Here is an 11,604-nt window from a genome sequence, read left to right as displayed (position 1 = left end):
CCTAGTGACTCAAATTCAATGTAAAACTGTGTTACCATATTTTAAATATAAATTGTTGATATAAAATCTTTTCAAAATATAAATTTGTTGATATATATATAAAACAAAAAACCATTATAAATTGTACCGAAAATTTCTACCCCAACAATGCGAGTGAAAAAGGCAAAAGGGTCCCCACTCTTACCTTATCCAAAAACGACATAGCAAGTCAAATCAAACGACTATGAATGCAAACCCTTTATCGTGGACAAAACCCAAAACCACCGAAAGCCAAACCTCTCCACTTGGCCTTTTTTCAACACCAAAAAGAAATTATATATATCATTTCGTTTCCTTTACAAACCATTCCCACACGATACAAACCATGCAGCCCGACAACTTGCCGGAAAATTCACACTTGTACCGGTTGCTTGCCGAGAACGGAGTCTTCAACATCGGACCGTACGGGTTCCCAGCTATGCAAAGCTTATGCAGTTCATCTTCTTCCTCTTACCATAACTACCCCCAAGAAAGATCTATAATTACGGATATGACACCACAAGATAGAGCTCTTGCTGCTTTGAAGAATCACAAGGAAGCTGAGAAGAGAAGAAGAGAGAGAATTAACTCTCACCTTGATAAGCTTAGGAGTCTTCTTCCTTGCAATTCTAAGGTAATTAATTGTATAGATGTTCATTATAATATTAATTAGCAATTTTTCTTGGAAAAGGATCTTCAGGCTTTAAAGATGTTTTAATGGCAGAGATTTTGAAATTTTTTTTAAATTTGCCTGAAGATTTGTGGAAATTGTGAAAGCTTTGATCAATGTGATTTTTTTTCTTGCAATAATTATTAATGTTTTTTCACTGTTTGGTATCTGAGAAACTGTGGGAGAAAGAAGAGAGTTAAAACTTTGATTTTTTAGACTTTTTTGACCGATAAAGCCGAAAAATCTCTGCTAAGTGCTGACTGACTTGACATTTGCCCAACATAATCATTATTAGCGAATTAGACGGTGTTTTTATATGAATTTTTTCTTGATCTTTCTGTTTTTCTTTTCTCTTCGCTTTCCCTCATTTTCTTCGCAAGCAAACACAAGGATCTATGCTCAGTTATCCATTACTACGATAATTAAAATTCAGATTCTGAAATCTTGGATCTATATATATCAGCCTTTTGAATGTTCAAACTGTGAGTACAGACCTTACCTGCAAAAGCAAAAGCAAAAGCAAGAAAGTGTTTTTTTTTTCTTTTTAATTTTGTTTTATTCTTGTCTCTAAATTATTTATAGGGTTAGTGTATTCTGTTTGGGAATTAAAGTAGCAAAGCTTTTTACATTCTTAGGGTTTCTTTCTGTTTCAATTTTTACAGACAGACAAAGCTTCACTTCTAGCAAAGGTTGTTCAAAGAGTTAGAGAACTAAAGCAACAGACATCACAAATTCCAGGACTGGAAACCTTCCCATCGGAAACCGATGAGATAACTGTACTTTCTGGTGAATATTCAGGCGACGGACAGTTAATCTTCAAAGCATCTTTATGCTGTGAAGATAGGTCTGACCTTTTGCCTGATCTAATTGAGATACTAAAATCTCTCCATTTGAAGACATTGAGTGCTGAAATGGTAACACTTGGAGGAAGAATTAGAAATGTACTTATAGTTGCAGCTGAGAAAGATCATAGCATTGAATCAGTACATTTCTTGCAAACTGCACTCAAATCTTTACTCGAAAGATCGAATGCTAGTGATCGATCTAAAAGGCGAAGGGTATTAGACCACAAACTAATGACCCAATCCCTATAATTTTTGTAGTTTCTTTTCTCCCTTTTTATTTGATTAAAACTTTGTCGTTTCAGTGTCTGTCTCGTAGTATAAGAGGTCAGGAGTTCAAAACCTATGACCCCTTTACCTCACCTAACTGAAGAAAAGAGCAATTCCTTGTTTGTAGTCTTAATTAATTATGGGGTTTTATATATTTTTTTCTTTTCTTATTTTAGTGTAAAAACAAGAAAAGAGGGAGATGTATTTGTGTGGGTAGTTTAGGGTTTAGAATTATCTCCATGCATGTGAATCTACCAATTGCTTGCAAGGAGAGAATGCATAGGGAAAACAAAGAATATTCTTTCTTTTGGAGCGCTAAAGATGAAGAAGCAAGAAAGGAGAAATATGTGTACGTAATTAATGTGATTCTTGAATCTGTAAAAGCAGAAATTTATGCGAGTTTCCAAGAACTGAATATTAGAGATTTGAATTCTGTGCATTTTTCTGTGTACTGGGATTTCATTGGTAAAGTATTAAGCTTATATATATATATATATATATATATTCTGATTTTAGAGAGGGTATGAAGTGAAAGATTTTTGGGGCTATATTGTAGGACTGATTGAGTTGGATTCATTCTCAGATTTGATGCTTGTAATGTGTGGCAGAGTTTATCAGACAATGATAGAAAATGAATAGGACAATGAAGGACAGAATTATTTTTTTTTCTAAAAAAAAATATATCTGTAAGAGAACTTAAGGTTGTGTTTGTTTGTGTTTTCTTTTCTGTAAATCCAACATAAGAATGACAAGTTCACTAGGAAAAACATTCTCAAAACAATCAAAGAGGATCTCTGCATTTAAAAGCTTTTTATATTTCTGAAGTTCTGAATCTTCCTTTGATCTTCATTTTCTTTTTATTTCTTTTATTTAATTTGTTAAGAAAAAACGAATTTTTCCTGTCCAATAAGGTTTTAATTTCTATTACAAAAGATTTTAATTTCGTGTCTTTATCCAGGTAATGGAGAGGGATATTTTCCTCAACCTTAAAAAGAAAAGAAGAAAGATTAGCTTGTTTTGTTATACAAGAGGAGACCATGCAATTTGCAATTTCTTTCTTTCCTTTTTTTTTTTTTTTCAAAAAAAAAATTGTGCTTATCTCTCCCCTATTGAAGTTTTATGTTTACTTACTAATAGTAATATAAACCCTTGTAGAATAAATATTTTAACTATTATTTTATTGGTTGAAACCCAACTATTTTTTTCTACCCTTGTTTAGTAAAATAAATTTAAATTATAAAACTTATTTATAAATATGATGTAATTTAATTTAATTATGTTGAACTAACAAAATGGTCAAATGCATCCTCCAATCACTTTTTTTTGTTAGTCTATAACTACCAATATCTAAAACCCACTGAATTTTGATTATGTCCAGCTCAAGTACTGCAGGGCTCATGAAGGTGGACTCTCCCAGCATGATAATTTTTTACTCAAAACCTGAATCCAAAACCTTTGATTAAAAAGAGGGAATTTCAATCACTCCATTTCGACCACCATATTAATCGTACTCTAATTACTTCAAGAGAATGGCACCTCAAATATACTTTTAACCTTTCTATTTTTTAAATTTCAAATTTGGGCAATATTCAGTACCTCTCTATATAAAAATTTTAACTAGAAAAATACAATCAATTAGTGTCTACATAAATAGAAGAATCCAGAATAGAATAAAAAGGAAAAGAAAACGTAAAAGTAAATTTTCTCCATATAATAAATCGAAAAACTATTGTTAATTTTAAAAGGTGTATATTAAGACTGTATTTAACGCTAAATAAATTGGCTTTTAGTGGTTAAGTTAGTGTTTTATAAAAATTAATCCATATAAGCTTTAGCTTTTAGCCTTTTCGAAAAGCTACTCAAACAGCTAACAATTAAATATTACTAAAATAATTAACAACTATTAAAATAATTAATTTTACCGAACAGATTTTAAAATTTGTAGCACAACTATAGGTACGTAATAAATCAATAGTATAATTGAGGTCTTATTTTATTTTATTTCCATACTTTGTATCTGGAGTACTTCACTTAATTTCCTCTTTTGCAGTAAATGTATATTTTGGGCCTGAATAAATTTGTAAAATACGGTAATATTTTGATTTATATTAAACATAATGATATGCACAGAGTTGCGAATAAATTTAAAGAATTGAAACAAGGCTTATCCTTAATCCAAATAGCTAATATTGGTGATTAAAATGTGCATACATGTACATGATGTCTTTAACGTGAGGTAATCATTTTGCAATATTTTATTTTATTTATCAATGAACAAAATCTTTTTAGGAATCCCAGTTTCTTTGAACAAATTTTATTCCTAATTTGTTATTATAAAAAGAAAAACAAGAATCATACACATATATATGCAATTAATTATTAGAGAATTGTGCTCAAATTGGATACGCAATTAATTGTTGGAAGTTCAAAATAATGGATATGCATGCATTATAGTATAACTATCCAATTAAATGTTGGAAGTTCAAAATAATAGATATGCATGCTATTCTTGGCCACTATTCGATTCTATGGTTGTTCTATAAGTTCAATTTGATTACTATTAAATTTCTTCCTTCTATTAAAGAGAAGAACTGCATTTCTTTTTGTATAACTATCCAAATAATAAAAAATCATTTATTCATTGGAAGTCTAATACTTTTGATTTGAAGTATCTAATCGAGTTTACGAAGTATAATATTTAGCCATAGACAATCGCTTGCTCCACTTGCTGGCTATTCATAGCCACTATTCGACTTTATGGTCTTTCTATAAGTCCGATTAGATTACCTTTAAATTTTTCCTTATTAGAGAGAAGATCTGTATTTCTTTTTGCATAACTATCCAAATAATAAAAAATACCAGACAAAACCACCATCATGGAATCTAGCAATACTCAGAATTAGATCTACTCATACTACATTTAATTAGTCGACATAAAGGATATTTAATTTATGTAGAAGATAAATTATTTATATTCAATATTGGACTATAGGTGTTTGTTATTAAGAATTTTACCTAGACTAAAGATGTTTGTTAAGTAATTTTAGCCGATATCTATCAGTTGTTGATTCCTATTTATATATATTATAATCTAATTTTATTAACTTTATAAAAATAACTAATAAATAAAATTATTTTTTTTCCAAATTAACATTTTATGAAATTCAGCGTTCTTTTTCTGATTTTTTGAATTTGTTTGAAACATGTAGCGGTGGCCTTTGAAGATGAGCAGTTAGCAAATTCTGTTTATGGTGGCGTGGTCTTTATGGCACGCTCGTAATCAGCTCATCTTTCAAAATAAGGAGATGTCGGCAGTTCAGATAACTCGAGTGGCTCTTTCATTACTTCTGGAATTTCAGGACTGCAGAGAGGGAGTCGCACAGTCTCAGTCGAGTACTCACAGCTCCTCACTGCGTTGGCAACCGCCTGTGGATGGGTGTTATAAGCTGAACACGGATGCTGCGGTTCGATCGGATGAGGGTGGGGTTGGTATGGTAATCAGAGACAGTCGGGAAGCAGTTATGGCTTCAGGTGTAGCATTACTTCATCTGCCTCTCTCGCCAGAAAATGCAGAAGCACAGGCGATTATCTTTGGGCTTCGAAGAGCGAAGGAGATGGGCTTCTCGCGGTTGGTCATTGAGTCGGACTGTCAGGTCGTGGTCAAGCTGTTCCATGGTACGGTTTTTCCCCAGTCGGACATAGGCACTCGTATTCTTCAGATCAAAGAGCTTGCTGCTGAGTTCCTTTTCTTTAAGTTTAGTTTTGTTGGTAGATCCTGTAATAAAGTAGCACATTCACTAGCTCAGTTTGCTTTATCCTCTGAGGTTTTATTTTTTTTTACCCTCAAAAGAAAAAAAAAAAAAAACCTTATCAAACTTTACTTTGATAATATTAGTTAGTCATATATGTAGTAACAAATAGTAAAATCATAATTTTTAGATATCGTTGAGATTCACTGGACAAATTATGCAAAAGACAAACCACCAAGTTGGATCAGCTAGGGACAAACCGTGAACAAAGACTGTTCAAATACAATATAGGTTGATGGTGGGTCATGCATATGGGAAGGTATTTAAAAAGAGGCTAATATCATTTCTTCCTAAATAATAATGACCATTGGATCTATGGAAGCTATTTCTGATCATTTATTTATTATATAAAAGAGTTGATATGATATTTGTTTTTTATTCAAAAGAGGGTTGTAATAAGTTCGGTTTATACTTTAACCATTCGACGTAAAATTACATTTAGACCTTCAATTAAAATCAATAAATAATTAATATGCATCCTAAGCACAACGCACTAAATAATTAATATAATTATTTAATATGATCATTTAATAATTAACATGATTATTTATTTCATATAATTAATTAATATTTAATTTTAATTAATGAATAATTTCCTAAATATGTGTCCCTATTATCAATTGCGCATTAAAAAATTTGACATGAATCTTCTAAATATTGAAAGGATATTTTAGATAATTACACAATCAAATATTACGTTCTCCATTCCCATATCACAATTACTTTCTTATTTCTATAATAACCTTTATTTACTATGTTGTTTGATCTTTTATTGAAATGACATATAATATTAATATAGGGTACGAAAAATGTAGATAAAATTTATTATTTAAATAATATCAATTAATTTTTCTTAATCTCAATCTCTTTTATACAGCTGTCTAACAACTTTCTTTTTATTGATTCGAATAAATAAATTATTTTCAAGGTAACTTAATTTCGATTAAAATAGATATTAAAAAGGCGATATATAACTTAAAAAAAACATAAACTTATTTCAACCAATGGAAAAAAGGAGGAACATTTCATTTATTGTAAAACACGCTGCAATTTAATCTTTATTAGTATTTTATAACTTTTAATAGATAGAATTTAGTTTTTGTGATGGTTAATACTTATGGAATAATATTATAATTTTGGTCTTCTGGTTTTGCTGTTAAAAGTTTCTGGCTATTTTAAGAACGAGCTTTTCAATTTTTTGGTTGTGTAGATCTTCGTTGACATATTTTTCACTTAGCTATCCATTTTAAGTTTAGGTGTAAAGTGGCATGTATGCGGGCATTTAGGAATGTAACTTAGATCGGAATATTTCAATTTAAATTGAACTTTCAAATTAAACGTTAATTTGGAATGAAATTTTGGAATACAGAATTTAAAACGGAATGCATTTTTTAAAATATCGGTATATGAAATATAGAATGGAAACTACAAATAAAATTTTATATTCCAATCCATATACCGAAATTTTATTTTATATTCTTTAATTTATAATTATATATTTTAAAATAAAATATTAAATTAAAGATTAAAATAAAATATCTTTAATTCTTCATATTTTTTAAGAAAACTTTTATTTGATTCTAAAACTACGTAGTTTAATATAATATTTTAACTCTAATCTTATAATAAGTAATTAATATATATTATGTGCTTGAATACTCCTATATACATTCTTGGATTGCAAATTACGATTCTAAGTTATAATGTCTTACTTTTTATTAGATTATGCGTTTAGAAATATTTTAGTTTACTTAGACTCATAATATATATTTTTTTTATGGATTTATCTCTTGTTAATAGATTTAGTAACTACATATATTGATACATTCTAATATGAATAGTATTATTTTTATTTGTTTTATAATTATATTATTATTAATTATTAAGCTGTTAATTATATGAACTGAATTATTAAATGTTAAGGGTAAAGTATACCTACTATCTATAAATATGTAAGACTAAATATTTTGATTTCTAGTTATATGTGATATTAATTTATTATTTTTAAAATTTAATTATGTCTTTTTATAGTATGTATATATAAAAACATGGTGATTATTCCTTGTTAAATTTAAAAATTTACATCTTAAAAAATATCATAATATGTTAGATGTGGGTCCCGTTTATGTATGGTACAACTCAAGAGGGGGAGTGAATTGTGTTTTCTAAAAATTTAACTTTCAAAAATAAAAATCAGAATTTTGTTGCAGCGGAATTAGAAAGCATTTGTGAGAGTTAGTTATCAAGTTTAGAACTTCCTCACAAAACTTATTGCAAGATTAGAAAGACTCTGTGAACAACAATTATTGCATTTAGAACTGCTTCACAAAGCTTAAACAATTTTAGAATAACTCTGTGAAGGATAATTATTGCATTTAGAACTACTTCACAAAGTTTTAAGTAAGTTTAGAAAGACTCTGTGAAGAGCAGCTATTGTGATTAGAACAGCTTCACAAAGTTTATTGCTATTTTAGAAAGACTTTGTGAAGAACAGCTATTGCGATTATAATAGCTTCACAAAGTTTATTGCTATTTTAGAAAGACTCTGTGAACAACAGTTATTGCATTTTAGAACTGGTTCACAAAGTTTTAAGCAAGATTAGAAAACTGATTATAATTCATATTGTGAATTACACTGAATATAGAAGGACAGATTAGAACTTGGTATAATCACAATACAGAAATCCAGAGTTCTAGTATTCCACAGAGATAAAGCTTATTTACGATTAGAATAAAAAACTCATTAACAACTTTGCATTTCTAAACAGATTAACAGTTATGTAAATAGAATATAATCAAGCAGAACTTCAGAAAGTAAAAGAAGATAAACATAGAGATTTATAATGGTTCGGCACTAACTCACTTATATCCACTCTCCAAGACGCATCTTGAGATCCTCCACTATGTTATCTCTTTTCAAGGGTAAGGGACAAATCAACAATACAAGGAAATAGATCAACCCTAGATCTAACCTTTATTCTATTAGATTTTCCAAAGGTTCTAGTTAACCTCAACCCTTTCTGTTTTTGTAGAGAACAAAAACTCAAATCAAGACATTAAAATCTCACACAAGGAGAAGGTCGCTTGATAACCTATTATACCATAGCTTTTCACCTAAGCTATTACACAAAAGTTTTTCAAATAAAGAGCCTGTCTACAACAGATTACAGAATCTATATAGACAGAGAGAAATGCAAATATAAGCACAGAAAGAAACAGAAAACGAGTTTAGAAAACAGATTTAAAGATCAGAACTGTTCTTCAGAAAATCTTGTTAATAAATTTTCTTTTCTCTTAAAAATTTTTCTTGAAGCAAAGAGACGAAAAGAAATAGGGGGATTGAAGAGAGAGCTTAGAGAGATATAAACTTTGAACAATGGACTCATACTCTTTTGCAAAACCCATTCTTTTTAAAAGAGGAAATGGTTTTTATATGAAAAGATGATATTCTCTTTAGAAGTTAACGTTGAGATTATTGCTTTAATGAGCAATGAAGTTTCTGATATTTTTAAAATAAAGAGACAATGCATGGGCTGTAATTAAAAGGGCTGTCAGACCACTTTTAATACTCACACACGCAATATTTGGAGATCAAAGGTTCAGGTTAGAAAACAGTGTAACATTTATAGCAGAACAGCCAGCTGTATTAGAAACAGACAGCTGTATTAAATCAGAAACTGTTTTTCAGATCAGAAACAGCTTTTTGCAGAATTTCATTTAATAGCCACCAAGAATATTTACTCCAAAGATATTTTAGATGGTAAAACGTGAAGAGTAAAGATTTTGACTATATTCTCTTAATAAATTTATTCGAAAACATTTTAAAAACAATTTTGAGAGAGATAAAATAGATTTGTGCTTATAAAATTATTTACTCTCTATCCTAAAATAATTTCCTAAGACTTATTATAATACTAACCAATAGAAAATATCTTCATTAATCTTCATAGTCTTCAAATAAAATTCTTGGGTTGTAGGAACTTCATTTCTTCAATAATTTTCATATTTAAAAAAAATCTGCATAAAATAATATTAGCACATATGAGAATATTAAATTTATTTATTTTGTATAATCATCAAAATCTCAAGATAAAATTGACCCTTGAGCCAACATTAGATTTGTATTTAGTTAAAAAATTTAGAACTACCAAATTCTAAATCAAATTTCAATTGAATGGTATGTAATAAAATTTCAAATTCCAAAATACTTTGAATGAAATGGAATGCAATTTCAAATTCAAAATAGTTTGAAACGAAATTGGAACGAGAGTCATACCATTCCATACGGTCCGAATTATACTCTGTGGTGTTAGTTGTTGAATTAGCCAAGTTTTTTCTAAATCCATTTTTAATAAAATTAAATCTTTTTTCTGGTAAAAAAAATTATGGAATAATAGATGCACATTATAGTTTGTCCCATAAACAAGATCATATAAAAAGGTAGTGGGGTAGGTGGTGGACCCCACTCCACGCCCAATTTTCCCAAGAATGTTTTGTAGACATTCTGTCCCTCCTTTGACCAAGTTTTACAGCTTTCTTTCTTCGGTTTTTTTTTTTTCGTTTTTAAACTATAATTTTTTATGGAATTCAACAAAATGCTATACTCTATCGAGTGATTTGAATTGAATGTTGAATCTAAATCTACTATTTTATTGAATTGAATAATTAAAAAAGAAGAAAGAACGTAGAATTAACAATAGAAAATAAAATTACATAAACTATTATGTGTAGTTTCATAAAATTTACTTCTTGGTTTTAAAAATAGTTTTTTAAAAAGTAAAGAAAAAAATTAAATAAGTCTAAATAAATAAGTTTTGTTTATTTTCTTAAGGGAAGGAACGAAAACTAAAAAAATTTAATTGAAAAACAAACGATATCTTGTTAGGGTTGTAAATAATTCATGCTAACACAGTAAGTGGTAAATGCATATACAACTTGATAATAGATTTAAATTTAAATTTTCTTCACATAATACTAAAAAATTTCTAAATAATCCAAATGATTAAATAAATGAAACGAAAAAGGAGAAAAATGAATATAAAAATGCTATTAAAGATATATATGAATGAAGTTATAGTCACAAGTATAAGAAAGATGGTGTTGCAAAAATCTTGATATTCAAAAATCTTGATATCCAATCATTTAGGTGTTACTAACTCCTTGAATGGTGGTAAATTGTCATGACCGAGACTCCCCTTGTATGCCAAAGGCATGTTTCAAGTTCCAAAGGGGTGCTTTTGGGGCCAATTTTAAGTTTGGAGCCAATCTGCCCATAAGAGGCAGGCCAAAATCCAAGTCCCACCAGACATGGGCCACCAAGCGCAGAGCTTGGGCATGCCACTGTGCTGGCAAGCCTGGGGCGAGCGACATGGGTGAGCTGTGCAAGTTGGGCCGTGCCAAGGGGCTGAAGGATTCTAGAAGAGTCTAGAACCATGTGGAATGTTCTAGACAAGTCTAGACAGTGCCAGAATGATTTGGGGAGATCTAGAAGGTTCTACGACAATCTAGAACCATCTAGACGGCCAGAGCATCATCTGGAGATTTCTAGCAAGTTCCAGGCCTACCTAAGGGCTTCTAGATTCTTCTACTAAGATCTACGCCAAGACATGCCTAGAAAGTTCTAGAAAGAAAGTCACCTATGTGTGTGTGTGTGTGTGTGTGTGCAGCCATGTAGTTGTGGGCATACAGAGATATAATGAGTTATAGAGAAATAAAGTGAGCAATAGATAGAGCAAGCATAGTGTACAAGGCATAGCACACACTACTTCATACGCAATGTAAAGTTTTCCTTTGCTTAGTGGATTCTTTTCCCTCTGGTCTGTCTCTCTAGCTCTTTTAAACTCTAAAGCTCTATTACCTTGCCATCATCCTCACTTTGAGGGTTGGGAAGGCTGACTAGCTGACTTGTGGAAAAGTTGACTAGTGTCGCATGGACAATTGCTATCCGCAGTGAGCCAGAAAGCACTGAGCTCGTGATAGTTGGTATTAGAGCCCT

General features: G+C 30.0%; 2 protein-coding genes across 2 annotated transcripts; both read left to right on the top strand.

The window, feature by feature from the left end:
* Positions 1–265: 265 nt before the first annotated feature.
* Positions 266–2,317, top strand: LOC105643894 (basic helix-loop-helix (bHLH) DNA-binding superfamily protein). Its single transcript, XM_012229132.4, has 2 exons — positions 266–652; positions 1,351–2,317. The coding sequence occupies exons 1-2, from the start codon at positions 365–367 to the stop codon at positions 1,780–1,782; spliced, it is 720 nt and encodes a 239-aa protein (XP_012084522.1). The 5' UTR covers positions 266–364; the 3' UTR covers positions 1,783–2,317.
* A 2,788-nt stretch (positions 2,318–5,105) lies between these two features.
* On the top strand, positions 5,106–11,037 carry LOC149498232 (uncharacterized). The gene is made up of 2 exons (XM_089717261.1): positions 5,106–5,624; positions 10,819–11,037. The coding sequence occupies exons 1-2, from the start codon at positions 5,106–5,108 to the stop codon at positions 11,035–11,037; spliced, it is 738 nt and encodes a 245-aa protein (XP_089573387.1).
* The last annotated feature ends 567 nt before the right edge of the window (positions 11,038–11,604 follow it).

This window comes from Jatropha curcas, chromosome 2, assembly GCF_041381405.1.
Source record: "Jatropha curcas cultivar XTBG-Jc1 chromosome 2, XTBG_Jcur_1.0, whole genome shotgun sequence".
Taxonomy (NCBI): Eukaryota; Viridiplantae; Streptophyta; class Magnoliopsida; order Malpighiales; family Euphorbiaceae; genus Jatropha; species Jatropha curcas.
This window is presented reverse-complemented; position numbering and strand designations above follow the sequence as displayed.

Bases quoted from the DNA above. Each gene is read 5' to 3' on its own strand.
- LOC105643894 (XM_012229132.4), top strand. From the start codon at position 365: ATGCAGCCCGACAACTTGCCGGAAAATTCACACTTGTACCGGTTGCTT. The intron at 653-1,350 runs GTAATTAATTGT...CAATTTTTACAG, and splicing joins TTCTTCCTTGCAATTCTAAG to ACAGACAAAGCTTCACTTCT.
- LOC149498232 (XM_089717261.1), top strand. From the start codon at position 5,106: ATGTCGGCAGTTCAGATAACTCGAGTGGCTCTTTCATTACTTCTGGAA. The intron at 5,625-10,818 runs GTTTTATTTTTT...TGTATGCCAAAG, and splicing joins AGTTTGCTTTATCCTCTGAG to GCATGTTTCAAGTTCCAAAG.